The sequence below is a fragment of the Natator depressus genome, chromosome 18 (assembly GCF_965152275.1).
Source record: "Natator depressus isolate rNatDep1 chromosome 18, rNatDep2.hap1, whole genome shotgun sequence".
NCBI lineage: Eukaryota > Metazoa > Chordata > Testudines > Cheloniidae > Natator > Natator depressus.
Window position 1 is genome coordinate 18,651,467 of NC_134251.1, and position 19,349 is coordinate 18,670,815.

At 44.2% G+C, this 19,349-nt stretch overlaps 1 protein-coding gene across 5 annotated transcripts in view; it reads left to right on the forward strand.

The window, feature by feature from the left end:
- PLCH2 (phospholipase C eta 2) overlaps positions 1–19,349 on the forward strand; it is a 275,766-nt gene that overhangs the window by 216,890 nt on the left and 39,527 nt on the right. For 4 of the 5 annotated variants that reach the window (XM_074934095.1, XM_074934096.1, XM_074934093.1 and 1 more), the window contains exons 9-11: positions 1,469–1,640; positions 6,330–6,437; positions 10,391–10,549. In XM_074934095.1, coding sequence (XP_074790196.1) covers positions 1,469–1,640; positions 6,330–6,437; positions 10,391–10,549 — 439 coding nt within the window. The remainder of the gene's footprint in view (positions 1–1,468; positions 1,641–6,329; positions 6,438–10,390; positions 10,550–19,349) is intronic. The other variant, XM_074934097.1, reaches the window with a different exon arrangement.

A 19,349-nucleotide genomic window follows, 5' to 3' on the forward strand; every position in this document is an offset into this window, starting at 1 on the left:
ATTGCCCTTTACACGATGCTGTCTGGGTTGTTAGACCTTGATAATGAACTTGTTTTGGCAGTAGTTCCACGTGTGTGTGTGTGTTTCTTTTTGGTGGTCTTTTCTTAACAATAATCTAGAGCTAAGCTTCAAACTGAGTCCTGTAACCATGTGCTGTAGTAGGCGGTCCACATAGCTTTGATGCTGTTCCCTTTTGGGTGCTGTGTAACCCTTGGGAGCAATCTGGAATTAATCTTTCCAAATCCTAAACCTTCTGGCTATATTTTCCAGTATGGAAAAAAATGGGAGAGCTCTAGACCTGGGCCAAAGCCCATTGAAGTCAATAGAAACTCTCTCACTGACTTAAACTGATCCAGAGATCACTGATCTGTTAGCAGAAGCATGCATCCCCAAGAACATCCAAATGAATAGTGTCCTATAAATAGTGTCTGATGGCTCTGGTTTGCCCACTTTCCATTTATATAGTGAGGTGGCTGATTATAAGACCTGTGGATGTCTGTGCTGGATAAATTGGGTGGTATTTCATACTGCATTTATCGAGCTGCCATCATTTTTATGGGGCTTTCCATCTCATTGTTTATCACCTCTGAATGTCTTGTCTTTGGAAGAGCGATTCATATTTTTTTTTTAAATGGCCTGGAGCCCTGCCGTGATCATGAATAGAATGAGGCACCATTAGGATTTGCCTGTGTATTTGTCAACAAGCTACTTATGACTCCTGTAGCTATTACACAATTGTTAGACAATGAAAGATGCTATGAGTAAGGTGAGGCTGTTAGAGACCAGATGGATGGTAAGCGTTTTAATAGAACAATCCTGCGGGGGCAGGAATGAGAGGCTCTGCCCACTTTGTTTGATATGCTTTGTGTAAAATACTGACTGAAAATAATTTTGATTTTTTTAAAAACGACATGAAATGACGTTTCTTGCAAACCTAAAAAAACAAGTAAAAACAACTTTGTACCAGAGTGTATGATGACTAGCAGCATGGTCATGTGAATCAGATGCTGGCCTGGCATTTAGAAAAGCTTGGGCAAGTCACGTTACTGCTCACTGCCTCAGTTTCCCAATACAGGATAATGATGCTGACCTTCCGTAAAAAAGCACCTGTAGATTTATGGATGAAAATCTCTAGATGAGTGACCATTAAACGTCACACTTTATATAGTGCTTTTATTCTCTCAAATCCAGGAACAATCTCCACAGAATCGCTTTGTGAGAAGCACGTAGGCAAATGTTATCCCCAGACATGAAAACCAAGATATGCCGAGAGGTTGCAATTAATTTTGGCTCTGTAACAGGACACTACCCTGTACACTGATTGGCTGAGTCAGTCCCTTGAGAGTATCAGTAACTGTCCCTAGTCAGACTGAGCTGCTGAATTGGTTGGATTCAAATGGTTCTTTCTCCATCAGCTCTGTAAAAAGCTGACTCTGCAGATGATCTTTCCTGCTTTTTTCTTTTCCAGGTATCCTGTTGTTTTATCCATTGAGAACCACTGCAGCGTTCTCCAGCAGAAGAAGATGGCTCAGTATCTTATCGAAATCCTAGGGGACAAGCTGGACCTGTCTTCAGTGCGCAATGAGGATTCCACCAAACTCCCTTCCCCGGAAAGTCTTAAAGGAAAGATATTAGTGAAGGTAAAAGACCTGCTTGTGTTTGCTCTCTAGCCTTCTTCTTTGGTGGTTTTAAGCTCAGTCTGGGTTATGAACCCCTTGCAGCTTCACTTAAATCAGATCATTAGAGGTGCTCTCAAGTCACAGAACTTGGATCCAGATTTCAAATTACTCAAAAGGCTTGTAAAAACCCAGGCGATGACCCAGATGAAACACAGCTAGTGGGGACGGTAGGAACAAGGACTGAATGTGCTTGTCATACCATCCCTTTGCACTTTCCCCATCACCGTATATCAGTGAGTAATGGAGTGCCTGTTGCTCTGTCCTTGCACCCCTGGCTGCCTTTGGTATGGTGGGGTGGCAATCAGAATTGAATGATCATCGTTCACTCAGCTCAACTAGGAGGTTCTGTTTTTAACCCAAATTAAGATAAATATGTCTGGCTGGCTCTCACTGTAAACTTGATCTTTCTGTATTTATTTTACATTTGCACAAAACATCACGTTTTCTTGCTTAGATATTAAGTTGCTCTTCTGTGAATTGGAAGATATCACCTGTATGTGCGTGTTTGTGTTTTATACAAGCTAACATTTTTTAGGCCGTTAGTTTGTGATGTTGACTCTGATGCCTCTGGGTATCTTTTGGTGGGGGGAAATAAAGAAGAGATGACAGGGTTATAGGATTTAGAATCCTGGTTCCCTTCACCTGCACATGCTGTAAATTATTTTAACAAATTGTTTGTAAGAGTATTTTCTTGCACCAAGACTCTGGCTGATGTCTTTTGCACTTCCTTGGGGGTGGAGCACGTAAGTGCTTTTAATGCTAATGACCCATTGAGAAGGATGTGTTCCTAACTGGCATGAACGGCACTCAGGCTGATGTAATATAAGAGCTGTTCTCTAATCTTTCCAGTCCAGAACCTGTTAAATATAAAGAAGTGTAGCTGTTTCAGGGAAGCCTGTGTTATCTATTGGCTCAGTAATGCATGCACTGACGTGAAAACCTTACCTGCAAATCTGTCCTGGCTCATTTGGAAAGGTCCTAAACTTTTAGGTCTATTGTATGTGCTTTCTTACAGTCCAGATGAAAGGGAAGGGTGCTAATTTGGCAGGTCTTGTGGCTTCATTAGAGCACCACGGTCAAACTTCTGTCCTTTGCTCATGGTAGCTTAAGGAGTACCTGGGTGCCCCTCAGAGGAACTCGTGTGGGAGCAGGGGTGTGTTTTCTCTTGCTGAAGAGGGGCTCTGAGTGCTTTAGCTTTCCCCCATGAAAACAGTTTGCTCCTGATCTGGTCTGTTAAGAGTGGCCTATGTGTGGAGGGATGGGATGCAGACTGAAGGCTTCATTGAAGGGAAGGTTTGTGGTCTAAGCAATGTTAGAGCCAGAGAAGAGGTCTGGGGTCAGCTCCTGGCTCTACCTCTCACTCACTGAGGCACCTAGGCCAACCACTCCCCAAACTAGGACTGTTTCCCCCCCCTGCACTTTGCCCCTTGTGCATGGACATAGAATTACCTGTGCAGGTGGATGAAGATATGCAAAGCAGCATCCATTTCCTGGTTGAAAGGAGCATTTGTATTCGGTCCCTAGTTCTTTTCAAAGCCAGGGCTGTTCCATATGACTCTTCCTTAAGGCACTTGAAATAGTCTCTGCTTAAAGTAGGTTTTACCTGTCTAAATAAATAACTCTTTGACCGCAGCTAAATTCAACATCTCTGTGGAATCCTTCCAGCATCAATCAAGAGCTAATGCCATGTGTGATGTAGCCTGTAAAATTTGCCTCAGGAGGGCAGGGCCAGTCTTGGATCAACTAAGTGAAAAAAATATACAGTTCCTATTATCTATGTGTTGTGCAAGTAACAGGGCAGAGGCACAGTGGGCTGCTAGCCATGACTGGCAGTAGATTCCAGGTGTGCATCCAAACCAGCCATTCTGCACTTTTTACTGGAAAAACTAAATGTATAAAAACAAAGTCTCCTGAAGTCCATGTATGTTCTTAGATTAATTCAAACATAGCAATGTAAAGGGTTGAAATAGAAATGATTTTTCTTCACGCTACTCTGAACATTTAATGGTAGGTTTCCAGTGTAGCTCATGAGGGAGGTTCATTTTACATGGTGCTGAGTGCAGGCCGCAAACACTAAAAACCAAATCACTTCTGTTTGTGGAGATTTAAATATTAATACAGTCATGCAGCCTTCCTCACTACATTCTGCCAGCCTTTCTCCTTCTCTCCAGTCCAGAATAATAATGGGTTTTCAGCACCTCTTTTACCCTGGGAATCCAAATAACTTTACAGCGGTTTGTTAGTTAACTAAAACCTCTCTGTGCCCTGTGCTATACCTGTGTTGCCTGTCATATTCTTGAACTGGTTCCATGGTTCAAAGATGGGATTTTTCTTTGTTTCTTTTAACCTGCCTAGGTCTGGGTTTCATTTCTGGTGTACAGGATACTGGCATCTCCATAACAGATGCAGTAGGTGAATCTCAAGACTATTAGAGTCCATTAGGTACTTAGTCAGACTTAGCACAAGTTCTTCAAATCTTGTCATCTCCTAGGCACCTGCTAACGAGAAATAACTTTCTGCTGCTTTTAACTTATTCAAGGCTAATCTATCAAAAGGGCCACTGGAAATGTCAAGGACGTTTTTAGAGATGGAATGAAACCAGAACAAATGGGATTAAGGGTAGGTTACAGCTGTGCTACTGTAGTGCCATAGTATAGACGCATCCTACAGCGATGGAAGGGGTTTTTCCATTGACGTAGGAAGTCCACCTCTCGGAGAGGCAGTAGCTAGGTCAACAGAAGAATTCTTTCATCAATCTAGCCACGTCTACACAAGGGGTTAGGTGAACCTAACTTCAGGTCTCAGGGCATGATATTTTTTCCTTGCCCTGAGCAACATAGGTAGGCCAATCTAATTTTTACGTGTAGACCAGGCCTAATATAACACAGAATAAAGCGGAGAGACACACTGGTGAGTGAAGATATTGTGGTGAGTGCCCTGGGACTGAGATGAGCTAGGCCCCAATCAGCTACTCTCTGAATTGGGATGGCCACCTGGCTTAGATCAATTAAGAGACCCACTCAAAACTTGTGCCAGTCTTTGAGGTTTGAGAAAACCCTGGGGCAACTTATTTCTACAGCTCTATTTCTCTATCCCCTGTATTCTTCACATCCTTCTCGCTTCAAGTTTCATACCCAACTGGAAATGCCCTAAGAAATTTTCCTTGTGGCATTTCTGACCTACCCCTTACCAAAGAGGTGCAAGGAATCTCATGAGACAAATGGTTCTGTGCAGGGGATGGACTGCCAGAGAGTGGCATGATGGTCTCAGACCAAGCCTTCACCTCAAACTGATCCAGAAATGAATGCTGCTTGACCAGCTCCGATTCCGCCAGGCGATAAATACCTGTCTTCAGGAATAATCACACTGCAGCTGACGTTACTTATCTGTTAAATGTCCCCAGTTTCAATATGAATTACTTTACCCATGCTGCTATTCTGGTGGAGTCAGAAATGCTGGGGCACTGGGCTGGCACACTCTGTGGTTCTGGTGGTGTGAATATTTGCTTACTAGGTCAAAGGGTTTCTGCTGGGGCTGTACAGATGAATTGCTTTAATTGTATGAGCTGAGTTTGCTTTTGTGCTGGCAAATATCAGTGACGGCCCTTTCAAATGAAATGAAATCTCTTTCCTGTGTGGACTGAATGGACAGGGCAGCTGGCGACTCAGCTCTTTAAATAATATCACCAGCTCCTGTTCTTCCTTTTGCTGCCATTTCAGCTACTGCAAATGGTGATGAGCATCCGTCGAGGAGATTTAAACTCCCATTAAATCCTGCTCTTCAGCAGCAGTGATGGCTCTTAGACCAGAAGGCTCTGAAATGTTCCATGATTCTACCCTTTCCTGAAAAAGCTCCAAGCCCAGCCTCTGTCCAGGTCACTGCGTGAAGCTGTAATTCAGGCTCATTCCCCTCTGCCACCCTTTGCTCTGTAGGTTGGGGCACACGTTGAAGAATACTATCAAATCTGGAGTTTCCACTCTGGCTTGAGGTGGCTCATAGCAGCTACTGTGAGGGGCAGTAGCAGCTAGGTTTGAAGGAAAGAAAGGGAGATGGGCAGCAATGGAAGGGAAGGTATCTCCTTTGGGCAGGCAGGATAGATGTGCAGTACCCTTTTTCTAGGTGTATATGTAATGTGAGAGGGAAGCTAGGCTTTTCCAAGCCATGTCCACTCACCAACGACAGATTCTGTCCCCTTTTCGGTCTGAGATTTCACGGCCAGACCTTCAGAACTGCTCATTGCTCATGAGCTCCCATTGAGAACCTCTGGAGCAGCTGGACGCTGAACTCTTCTGAAAATCTGGCCCCTCACATCCGCTCTCCTCATAGCCATTTCCTTCCTGACTATGTTTCTTGCATTAGTTCAGTCCACCTTGGGATTACTCAAGGCAAGAATTACAGCAAAAGGACCAAGGAGGTGGAACGCTTTCTTCCCTACAATATGGGCTAAAGGAGAGTCCTTTCTTATTCTTGAGTGGGTCACTTGACAACCTTAAACTTAATTGAACCCATGATATACTGACTCCACAGACCACAGAAAACCGGTCTGGACTCCCAGCACTTCTCATGTCTCCAGTTGCACATTACCACTTTCCTCTCATGATACCAAGAGATGCATGGTGACCTGCCTGTCTAATCCTTTTCGTTTTCCAGGGCAAGAAACTTCCAGCCACCATTAGTGATGATGCAGAGGAAGGGGAAGTGTCTGATGAGGACAGTGCTGATGAGATTGATGATGACTGCAAACTAATGAATGGAGATGTAAGTAAAACAGATACATGAATATAAATGTATGTTGACCTGTTCCACTGCGGTGGGATGAATGCTGAGTTCATATGGTGTCTGGAATGTGAAATTAGGTTCAGGCGCATAGGGTTCTCAAACTTTGTGAGACTTGGTTTTTAAGGAGTGTGTGTGTGTGTGTGTGTGTGTGTGTGTGTGTGTGTGTGTGTGTGTGTGTGTGTGTGTGTGTGTGTGTGTGTGTGTGTGTGTGTGTGTGTGTGTGTGTGTGTGTGTGTGTGTGTGTGTGTGTGTGTGAGAAATAGAGCTGACCTGAGGGTGACAAATCTGTTTCACGACAACTTTTCAAGGCTTCAAAATCTGAGAGATCTGCATTGGAATTTGGGAGGAAAACTAAACTTTCAAACATTTTTCACAAAATCGGAATTGTCTAAATATCTGTTTTGGTATCAAAACCTGAGGTTTTCAATTCAGGCAGAGGTACCTCCATGAGTGAGTGAGTGGGTGAGTGGCCTTGTTGTGAGGCCACCGGCGTGGCATGGCATGTGGGAGAGTCTGGTTCACGTCCCTGCTATGTCTGACTCAAAACAGAGTTGTTCATCCCAGAAGACTCTGATGCAGACAGAGCAGGGACTTGAATCTGGCTCGCCCATGCTATATTGTGACACAGTCTGCATCCAAACAAAATGGTTTGGCTTTGACAAAACTGCACATTTTGGGGAAATTTTATTTTATCAAAAATGTTCTGACCAGCTCTAGTATCAAATGTTCCAGATAGGTACAGATCTGGTTTATTTTTCTTTCTTCCCTGCAGAGGTGCTAAGCACTTACAGCTCCAGTCACCTTCATCTGGAGTTGGGGATGCTCAGTTGTTCTGCAAATCAGGCCCACAAGGGTGGGTCTGCGTGTGTATGTGAGAGAGAGACGTACAATGCATGTATATGATCTGATTTTCAGAAATGCTGCACAACTTAATCTCCATTGAAGTCTTTTGAGAGCTGTAAGTGTGAGAACCTCTGAAAAATCAGTCCATAAATATACATTACATGTGTCGGGGTCTTTATATTAAATATAAAAAAGATGCCCTGTGGAGGGGGTGGGAGAGAGCCATACCTACATGTGTGTCTCTCTATATATAATTTCATTGTAACTCTTAAACTTGGCACTCCATGTGTCAGAGAATAGACTGTAAAAAAGAACTGCAGCTGCTTAATCAATGGTAAATGACCGTGGGTAACAGCAGTCCAGTTGCTTTTTTCTAACTTTCCTTTGTGTGTGTGTGTTTAAGACAAAAATGTCACCTTGCAGATTCTTTGGTACCTTGGTGGGTTGTATTCTTCCAAAGTGGAGTATTCTTCCAAAAAATGTGAGCCCCCTTTCAATGCTTCCCACCCCTTCTCAAACTGGGCCTTCTCTGGAGAATAATTTCCCCAGCTCTGTGGTCCTTTTATTGAGCACTTTTTGGCATGTAGAATGCTGTGCTTAGTTGGCTTTAACTGTACAAAAGTGTTAAAAGGAAATAAGCTGTTCATTTCTGCTTACTTCAGCCTGAGAACACCTTATTCATTCTTTCGTTTTTAGAAGTAAAATTCTTCTGACACTTAATCTTCTGGCATGCAGTGAGTACGGCATTGCAGCTTATGGAAACTTAATTTAAAAGGGACAGCAGAAACCTTTAATAACATTAAACCAAGATTGCCTTGGACGTGTGTCACATTTGCGGTCCTTTATTTTTGTCCTTCAGACTATTTCCTTCTTTCCTGTTATGGGTGCAATTGTTTTGTTTTAGGTCTAGAAGAGAAACTTCTCCTTAGAGCTGTGCTAGCATGGAAGGGAGCGGGGGAGGACCTTGAAATCCATCTTAAAGAGGAGAATTGGTTTTGTTTGGTTATATTTCTACTGTAGCACTCTTAATTTTTTCCCCTTAATCTTGAGATCTGCAATGTTTTGACACTTTGCTGCTATGGTTTTGTCTCTCTCTGCCTGGCATTACGTCCATTCAAAGTGGAAGGTACTGTACACCTAGGCTGGTGGTAGAGGTTAGCCTGCCGGGCTTTACATTGTGGGATCAGTCCTGTTACCAAGGAATGAACATGTGGAGCAGGGAAGAAAAAATTGTTGGAGGGTATTGAGGTGAAAGGCAAACCAAATTGTACTAAGAGTCCCACATTCACATGAACTATACAATCCGATCCCCCTGCCTTTTATGGTTGTGTATACGGAGCAGCTAGAGATGGGCAAATCAGATAAAATGAGAGCCAATGGAACACTCCACACCTGCAGACTTCAACCCAAATTGAACTGAACCTTTCTACTGCCCTAGGCCAGGGTCATGCAGCTTGTTGTTCTTCTCCCTCCTGTTTTCCACATGCCTTTGTCTTCGATCTCTGGACTCACCAGGGAGCGCCCAGCGTCAGAAAGCAACAAGGGAACCATTTCCTCATCCCTGCTGGAACCAGGAAATGTTTCAAGAGCCTGTTCTCGCGGCTTTCCAGCCTCGTTTAGTAGACAGTTCAAGTAAACGCTCACATTTCTGGATGCTTGGTCAAAAGCAAACTTTTGTGACTCTCCCATTGGTAGGTTTTTTTCAAGCCCTTTTTGACACAGCTTTCAGGTGAGCTTCTGTTTGAAAGAAGGAAGTTTTCCTCCCTCAAACAGGCAGAGAGAGCTGGAGGGTAGTAAAAGAGACATTCTTCCTTATAAAGAGACTCTTCCACTTTCCCTGCTACATCTTAGAGCTGGGCACATTACTTTCCATAAAGCCCCTGTAGGCACTGCCTTGCTTACATCTTTGTCTTCATTAACTAACAATTTGTTTTAGTCTGACTTGTGCCGACACCTGGGATTCCAGATTTGCTCGACCTGGCTCGCTCTACAGTGAGGCTTTGGAAAGCATGGGAAACAACAGCTTGTTTCCTGATGGAATTAATCAGGACATTCTAAGGCCTGTTAAGCAAACACAATCTGTGAGGGTGGTGGGTTTTTGGTTTTTTTAAACCGTCCAAAGATCTGAAGTTGTGAGTTGCTCCATGTAAACTGCATGACTAGAAAAGAGAACCGTGTTTCCATCTCTGTTTCCCCACACCACTCCTCACCTCAGTCGTTCAACAGCCTGAATGGAAGAAGGGAGCAGGAACATGCAACAAATATTGCGTTTTAACTGTGGAAGTCCTGATTCACCAGCTGCTCCCATTCCAACTGAATCCTGCAGGCACTGTGGCTGCAGACACAAGCTCTTCCATAGCAAATAGTTGATGGTTTTGATCTCTTTAAGTTCCCTCAAACTTGATGTGGAATAGAAATGCCATGTTTTATTCAGCCTTTGTGGGTGTGCAAAACTTGAACCGCCTTGAGAATGGCAAAGCGCAGTCACTGTAGTGAAATAGATCCGACTGTTTTTGTAAATGAGTACTACAAAATGGAGCCTGCACTAGTCAAGTCTCCAAGGAATCACCTCAATACCAGCTATTTCCAGGTAGCACATCAATGGCTTGGTAACAAAGCCCATGCCACATGAGCAGCCTTGCTGACAAGCGATTTTGGTTCCACTCAGCCAGAAGTTGTTATATTTTTATGTATGTGTTTATTTATTTATTTTGAAAAATGTTTAACTTTCATTCCATTGTGGCTTCAGGTTATCTATTTAAACTCCCTAACTAATCTCCAGGTTAGGGCTTCACATGCCTACATATCTGCTGTGAAGCCCAACACTGGGCACTCTTATAATTTCAGATAACTGACAATGTTACTGTATTTCACAGTGTACAAACTAAGAGGCAGCTGGGCTATTGGCATGGAGAGCAGTAGTTAATAATAGTCCTTTAGAACGAAGCCTCAGTCCATTTCTTTTGCCTCATTTTCTTCTTATTTTTTTCCCCCTTAATGTACAGTTTTAGTTTGTGTTACCTCTTGTTGGAGAAATGAAGATTTCACATTAAATGTGCCCTCATTTAATGATCGCATTTCATTGATAGGCTTCCACCAATCGGAAGCGAGTAGAGAATATAGCAAAGAAGAAACTTGACTCGCTGATAAAGGAATCCAAAATCCGTGACTGTGAAGATCCAAACAATTTTACAGTCGCCACTCTGCCACCATCTGGGAAACTCAGCCAAAAGTCAGACATCAAGAAGGTGAAAATCTTTTTTGTCTTTCTCCACCCATAACAGAGTTGACTTTTCATTTTTCTCTCTCTTCCCCTGATGTACATTAGTATAATAAATATTAAGAATAACAAAGGTCTACAGAGCTGCGTGCTTAAAGGTAGGCTTCTAAACACACATTAAGACTCCCAAATTGAACTGACTTGGCTTATGGGTGCTGAGAACCTGCAACTCGTGACACCCATGGGATTGGAGCATGCCCAACCCCTTTATTAAATTAGGTCTCTTCTATTTGTGCGCTTGGATGTGGATTTAGAAGCCTAACTTTAGGCCCTCAGCTGTGCCCCCTTTCCCTTTTTTAGCTTAATAAGTGTGTCTTGTTCTTTCCTTTTAAAACCCAATAGTCCGTTAGCCTGAAGAAGGTGTGTTAGTATAATACCCAGTATGACTTTTAATTTGGATGAATTCCAGTGTGTGTTGATCTCAACGTATAAATCATGAAACTTTTTTTTTTTAAAGTATAGATTACTGTGATTGATACTTTTCCGTATTAAAAATGCTGGCTGCATGGGAGCCCTGAGTGCCCAACTGAATATTAATTTTGCAGAATTATAGTTCTGTGGTGCTTTCTGCAGCAGACAAGACCATGGAAAGGCTAATAATATCCCAGCTGTTGACTCCAAGTCCCACTGGAATCCCTTGTTTCCTCTCTGAGTGTGCGCTGCAGTGGCTGCTGTGTGCAAGGGAGATATCCTTGCTGGCGATGTAACAAATTTGTGCCTCATGTTGAATACGCAGTGTTGAACTTCACCATATGCAATGCTAAATATAGACTGGAGTCACTCTGTGTGTATGCAAAGACATCTCATCGTGGGAATTTAAAGAACCGGCAGCTAAAGCCTGCTCTCATTTGAAATCCATGGCAAAACTCCGGTTCTAGTTCAACTTCAGTGAGGGGGAATAATAAACCATATTAATTAACAATGGTTGAACCCCCACCACCCCAAAACCTGTGGCGAATAAGGCCAAACCTACCCTTTTTTAAAAAAATAAACAACTGCTGATCTCAAAGCACTTGGGGTCAGAAATTGGAAAGAAACCATATCGGAACCCTCGAGCGTTCAAAAATCAGGTGTTGGCCTTCTCCCCTGCCCCAAGTCATGAATTTTTTTAATACTTTTGAGTTTCTTTTTATTTGCCTTCTGGTTTTGAGCCTTTATGATTCACATTATCCAGCTTCTCTGTGCAATCATGAGATCTGAAAACTTACCTTTTATTAATGAAGGTGGAGAGTCTCGTCTAATCACATGACTCTGGGAGCTGGGCCTTTACAGACCGACTTGCAATAACATGTCAGGAGTTGGCAACACCGAGGAGTTCTAGAGAGCCAGCTTGCTTGGGAGATTTCTATTAATGTTTGTTCTGGTGTCCTTAATCATGCAATTAAGTTGCATGGAAATCACTGTGGTTTACTTCTCTGATTGACCCAAAGTTAATTAAATTAACTATGGGAAATTGGGAGAAGTAAAAACTTCAGTGAATCTCTTTTTCTGATTGTCTCCAGTTAATGACATGGAAGTAGCCAGGCTCTTAGGAGCGAGTCATCAGGAAGGCCTATAGTATTTCCATCCTGCATGTCCTTCCATATGCCCGTGAAGGACCTATCTGCAGTAGGTCGAGAGTTTGTTATAATTGGCAGATATCATTCCCAAAACAGCCGGTCTCTCTCTCTGACTCTCTCTGCCCCACAGCCCCTTGGTCTCTTGCATATAAGTCTAAAGCAGCCTTGACACTCTGTATCTAAACCAACGGGAACCTTCCAGTACATAGGAGGTGATTGGGAAGTAAGTAGGTGGAAGAGTGGGAAAATACAGGCCTGGGATGGCATTGGAGGTCTATCAAAACCGAAGCTCTGCAATCTATCTTCTTTGCAGCATGTTGCAAAGTAGACAGGTCAGAGCCTGTTCTGCTCAACTCTAAGCTATACCCCCAAATGAGCGAGTGAGCTCAGATAAGCCCGGATTTATGGGTTTTGTGTGTGGACAGTAGGGTGTTGGGCTAAAACCGAGGTGAGAGCCTGGGGTTAAGCCTGCTGTGCAGCCATACCCTGTGAGGCACACCTGGCTGAGCTGCCAATGCAGGGAGAGTGGAAGTGGCTGCTTTTTTGTTAGTGTGAGTTGTATTAGTAGCGGAAACCATGCTGAGATCCACTGGGCTGTATTTTTAGAGTAACAGCATGCTTTGTTTGTAAATAGGGACACCTACATGTTGCTTAGTCTGCTGAAGCTGCCCGGAGAGCTCTGAAAACCCTTCTATTTAATGCAGCTCGGTGCTTGTGTCATACTCTGGTATTTCAGTTCCTGGGTGGTGGCTTTCTGCGTTGGTGCATGGGGACATTCTGTTGCAAAGAGCTCCTTTTGTTCCTTAGCAGGCTCTGTCTGTTGACTGCTATAATGATAATACTTTGCTTTCCCTAGTGCTTCCCATCCATAGATCTCAAAGCCCTTTGCAACCGTTAACGAATAAATCTTCATAGCCCACGTGTTATGCTGGTAAATCCCATTCCAGTTTGCAGATGGGGAAACAAGGCACAATGCTGGCTGGTTCTTAGAAAAGTCTGGGGCAGAGTCTGAAGCAGAAAGCCAGATCTCCTGGCTCCTGTGCTTCAACCACTTAGCAGAGCAGGCTGCTCTGCATGTGGCTGCAGAGAGGGCTGATGTGGAGAAGGCTGCAGTTTCAAACAGAAGAACTGTGATGCATTTGGAGCAAGAGGAAGCTGGGTTACATGGGATTGCTAGGCCGTAATGGCCCTGTTTTCATGTCAGTGTCATGAGGAATAAAAACTGAGGGATGTTAAATCCCAGGGGGTGATATTTCGATCCTGCTTTCCTATACTTTGCTTTCCTGTCATAGAAACAGGATCTCTGCTTCTTGAAGACTTCAGCGATCTGGCTGCTGGGGAGTTCGGTCCAACGTGGACCCCACCGGGCAAGCTGGGTTCTGCATCGGAACCTGCAGTTGGAGTCAGTCCTATCATTCCATGGCAGCACAGACGGTTGCTGTGGCAATGACTGCAGCGAAAATGTCCACAAGTCCCAAGTGAAAGAATCTTTTGTCTCGTCCTATTTCACACCTGTGCCCATCACAGAATTGCCATAGAGCAGGCAGCCCTGTTTGAGACTAAAATAGCAGGGATCTGGTTGCTCACGATCACTGAGGCAGGAAGAGCCACAAATCAGCTGCATTGGAGTACGGGACTGGCAAAGCTGAGGGCATGCAGGTGCGGTTGCTAGAGAAGCATAGAGGATGCATGCGTAGTGCCTGTCCCTTCTGCACCTCACTCAGTACATCCATAGCTGCTTTTCAGTAATGTAAAAGGTGTGGCGACTTGCATAAGGAAAGCACTCTGAGCCTTTACCATTGGCCTGCTAAACCCAGGGTTGTGGGTTCAATCCTTGAGGGGGCCGTTTGGGATCTGGGGCAAATATTGGAGATTGGTCCTGCTTTGAGCAGGGGGTTGGACTAGATGACCTCCTGAGGTCCCTTCCAACCCCGATATTCTATGATTCTTTACGATCAGTGTTCCCGTCTCTGCCTGAAACCCGGTTCTGTTTCATGTGGTGCCAAGCGCATTGTCACTTGAGTTCTTACGAGACCCACCTGTTAAATACTCGTGTCACTGGGCAAAGAGGGTTCTCTGGCTTTGCGAGGGGCATGGAGTAAATTTCAGCAGACACAGCAGCAGTCTGAGGGGGCTTTTGTTTGTTAGTCCATGTTTTATTATTTGGGAGGCTTTCTATGATGATGGAGTCAGGCACATAATCACGGTTAATCCTGAATGATGGCGGGGAATCAGTTTTACCGCATGTTGCTAATTTAGCTTGAAGCGTTAATGGCACTATTTGGCTTTCCCCTTAATCATAATAAATATTTGTCAGTCCACATCCACCGTCACCGTTTAGCATGCGCCATCAGATGCTTCGAGTGCAGTGAGGCATGCAAAGCCTTTCATTTTCCTGTAATAAACCATTAATATCACTTTTTGGCACACACACAGCCCTTGCCACTGCACCAGGTAGGAAGCAGGGAATATGTTTCCCTCTGGGCAGAGAGGGAGCCGGGGGGAGAGAGAGCTATAGAGTTAATTTCATTCAAAAATCCCATTGTTATTGGAAACTTGTGTTCAGGGCTAGAAGGTGGCAAACTCCTCACAGCCATTTCTGGGAGGGGCTGGGAGAAAGAGGCGGGCCAGGTTGAGTTTTGTTGAAGGGTTGGTATCTGTAAATGGCAGTGTGCATGGCAAAGCCAATCCAGCTTTATAAAAAGGATATAAATAAAATGTTGCCAGGTTGTCTCATTAAAGAAGAAAGATGAGGAAAGGGCACTGGGTGGGCGCTAACAGCCTGGCCCAGAGCTGGCGAGTAATGGAGAAAAATGATTTGTACCGATAAATGCCGTGCTCCACTCAGGCTTTGGCTTATGGAAAATAGATGGGGGTGCTGTGTGCGCACTTTTGGAAGCTGTGCCTGTAGTTTTTATGGATGAGGCTGTTGTGAGCAATCTCTGCCACTTCGCTGGATGGCTGGAGATTTGCTTGTCAAAGGAGAGGGAAGAAAAAATGGTCTCACATTTTGTGAGCTGGTCAGAGTAGTGTTTGTGCTGCTAATGCAATGGGGAGACATAATGCTTCTAATGCAACAGTTTTCAACCCTTTTTCTTTTTTGCCCCCTTTTCATTTGCGGACCCCTAAAATTGTTGAATGCTATTTATGGAAGGCACAATGGACAAATTAATTCATTGCTTTTTGCACCGCTTCAGTCCTATGTATAAAGAGGGGAGGGGGGAATTGCCTCTACTTCGAAGGGCAGCTGCTACCGATGGCCTTGTTCCAGCAAATAATTCAGTCTCGGGATGAGGCGCAGCGCTGGGAACAGGGCAGAAGGGCTCAGCCTGCAGAGATACAGCGGCAGTGATTTAAACATTCAAGCGCTTAGAGGCCTCGGTACTGATTTGCACAAATGGGATCACGCATTACATAATGCTAAATAACAATAGCCCATAAGTCAGGAGCCGCATTCCAGCAGGAGGAGACTTGCAGAGTAAATATTTTGGGTCTGTAGCTTTGCAGGAGGCAGCGCTGCGCTGTTCTGCTGCGGCGGCTTCACATCAAATCGTTGCAAACCTCTTCTCCCCCTTTCTCGGCAGCGGAAGACAAAGCTGCTCAGACGTGGAGCAATGGCTTTCTGTGCCCCCGGGATGGAACATTTAATCCTCCCTCTAGCTCCAGTTTTCACTGGATTAGGGGTTGAATATGATCTTTAATATTCAATACATCCCTGTGTCTGGAAAACTGTTCTTGGCAGTGGAGTAAGTAAAGGGAGAGATGTGCTCCAAGTTTAGAGCTGGGATCTGAATCTTGGCTGTCCGAGGGTGTCAGTAGGCTCCCTAGGCTGGCTGTGACTCATGGGAGACAGGACCCCCACAGTACAGACATGGGAAGTAGGAAATTGGTTGGAGATTCTGAAGGAACATTTTCCGTCTGAGAGCGCCAGACGTGAAACATTTCATGGAGATAGTTTGATTTCAATGAAGTTGTGACCGACCCCAGGCAGGATTTCAGTGGAGCCTTGTCTGGTTTCCAGCCCGCTCGCTTGCCTGGCTTCTCAGCAGCCCACCTGGTGGGATGCCAGGGAGCTGGAAGCCATGCTCCCAGGATCCTAGCTCCTCAGCAGCCTGCACTCTCAGGGCTTCCAAGGTGTGGGGCAGCGTGCCAGGCAGACCCCCTTGGCTCCAGGGTTCCAGTCCTGTTCATGGAGAACATCTAAAGTCTGGGGCTTTGTCCTGAATCAGAACAAAGCCAAATTTCAAAATATCAAAATCCTCCATGAAACAGAATATCTTCTTTGCCCAGCTCCGATGGGACACTTTGGAGAGAGAAGTAAAAGGCTGACAGTATGAAGTGGTGACGAAGGGAGATGTCCCGTCACCTTGCCTGTTGGTATAATTTATCTATTGCAGCAGCAGCCGAACCTCAGGTGGAAATTGGAGTTGAATTGACTGTGTCAACCTGAGGCCAGGAGCACTGATGAAGCTACGGGATAATCCATCACTGCTGAAGCTGAGCCACTTCCCTTGCGGCAGGAAGTGATTGTTCCTGCCCTGAGACTTTCCAATCTAAATAGACAAGACAGAGAGAGGCAGGATTATTATCCCCATTTACAGACATGGAAACTGAGGCACAGAGGGATCAAGTGACTTTTTTTCCCCAAGGTCACACAGTGAGTTTGTGACAGATCTAGGAAATGAGCTCAGTTTCATGAGCTGCAATCAAGACCATCCTTCTTCTCTGGGATCCTTTCGATAGAAAGGAGCGAGTTTGAGACTCCATCCCAAAGCCCCTCCTCCACCTTTGAAACCTCTCCATTCCAGATTTAATCTTCATCCTGCGGTTCTTGTCTCGGAGGAAGAAATTTCTAACTGTCTTAAATCTAATTCATGAATGAAGGGAAGGAAATAATTTCTTTTCTCCCACATCTCTGTCCAAGAGTGTGCATGTGAAATGACTTGTTTCATCTGACATAGGAAACATTGCCATTTTGGTCTAGAAACCCTCGAGGACATGAATAGCAGGTTCCTTACACCCTACTGACATCGTGGCTTGATCTTGCTGACCTTATGGTAAATGACTTTTATTTAACGTTTTTCACCCCGTTCATCAGAGGCATTTATCTTACACTAGGATCTGTATGCAATGCTCATTTAGCTCCTTTGTTTTAAGGCCACTGAGGTATTCCTGTGCCTCTCTGTATTTTGCTTGCATAAACTTCTCTACTGTGATATCCTGTCTGGCAATTTGGATGCTACAGGCTGGAATCATCTCTAGGTTGGTCTGTAAGACCGAGGCACACCCTGGTGAGCCACCCCACTGGAAATAAATAGAGGAAGAACTTGCACAGAACCTGGTAGGAATTGACAAAGTTGAAAAATTCTCCAGCTAGGGATGAGCAAGGCAGTACAGATTAACCCAAGTCAGCCCTTCACCTGAAACATGAGCTTCAGTGACCTGTCCCGGTCACCTTTTCTCCTCCTCGCTTTAGGCTGCCCTTTCTAGTGCTATTTGGAAATGGAAGTGCTGAAACACTGAGAGAGGCAGGAAAAGGCAGAAATACTGTGGAAGAGGCTGTTCTGGTGAATTGTCTGTTATGATAAAGGTACACAGATGGACTTGTTTTAAAGAGATTAGTTTGTGTTTCCAGAATTAGAAGAATAGTGTGGGGGGGGGGGGGGGGGATGGTTAAGCTGTTAAACTCTTGAGCCGCCAGAGTGTGCTGTGGCAGTGAATTCCACAGGCTAGCTCATAGCACTGGACAGGGGTATTTCCTCTCCCATCAGATTTTAACCTTGCTGCGTCTGCGTGTTGTGGTGTCATGCAGGAGGGTAAATAGAAGCACCGTCTCTACCTTTTCTGCCATTCATTCTCACGTAGAAAACTCTCTCATGTCCCAAGGGGCCCGAGCACTGGGATAAACATCCAAATGTTTTAGGGACTTCAATCAGAGTTCGGAACCTGCACGGTTTGCCTGTCACCCTGCAGTTGTTGATGAACCATTGTGTGAGGGAACTCCCAAGCCTTCAGGGCTGACCGTCCTGCTCTGTCCTGACTGGTTCTTTTTGTCAAAGACAAGAGAATTACTCCTTTGAGATTGCGACGGTTCGAGGGACACACAAAGCTGCCAAGTCTGGCTTAAAAGTCTTGCCCTGACGTTACATTGTTGGGGGATTTGAAAACATTTGACAGACCCTATTTGTAACCACTAATGCTTCCTGACTGAGCAATGAGAGCAAGCGCTCTGGGGGGCCTGGCTTCCTGCCATCCGCCTTTTGGAGTGGGGCGGGGCTCTCAGATCCTGTGTTCTGTGGACTGTGCAATTTCCAAGACCTCTTCCCCCGGCATGGAAAAATTATCCTGATCCTGGAAACATCGCAATTTGCAGGAGCAGGGAGCCTAGATGATGCTCTTACAGAGACTCTGAATACTTGTGGCTAGAGCTGGGTGAACCTTTTTTGCAAAATGAAGTTAGGGTGCCACTGGAACACTTAGTAAATTCATGCCGATTCTGCCAAATGGTTTTGGTCAAAAAAATCCTGAGAAAAATAGTCTAAAATAATCAAAATATTTCATTTCAACATTTTCTAAACAAAATGTTTCAATTTTTGGGTTCAAAACAAGTTTTTATTTCAACATTTCTCTTAATTTTATTTTTAAAAAATCAAAAATATCTAAAAATGGTTGAAATCAAAATGAAACATTTTGGTTTTGTTGGAACGTTCTTTGACCCAAAATGATTTTTTTTCTGAAAATTTTGAAGAAAAATGTTCCTTTTGGCTCAACCCTAAACTAATTTTTTTAATTGTTTTTGAAATTGCCAGTGAACCAAAGACTATGATCCAGTTCTATTTGTGGTGGCACCCAAAACCCCCCCACTGAGTAGAGATAATTAACTTTAGCTTGGGCTCTAGAATTTTCAGTTGCTTTTGATTCCAGACTTGACCCCCTGTTCTCGGCTAGGTCAGATCACTATTGATTTGTCAGCTGTCTGCAGTTGTATAACATGGTTAAACAGCCTGTCTCCGTGTGTTCAGTGCACACGAGCATTTATTTTAACAACATCTACACCTGCTCTGACAGATAGTCAGGAATCAACTATTTATAAATAATGCAGTTCTGTAATATGCTTTTGTAAGTTATTAAAGAGATCTTAATAAATATTTAATAACTAGAAATAGCCATTTTTAAACGTGCTTTTTAATTTTAAAGAAGAAAACCATT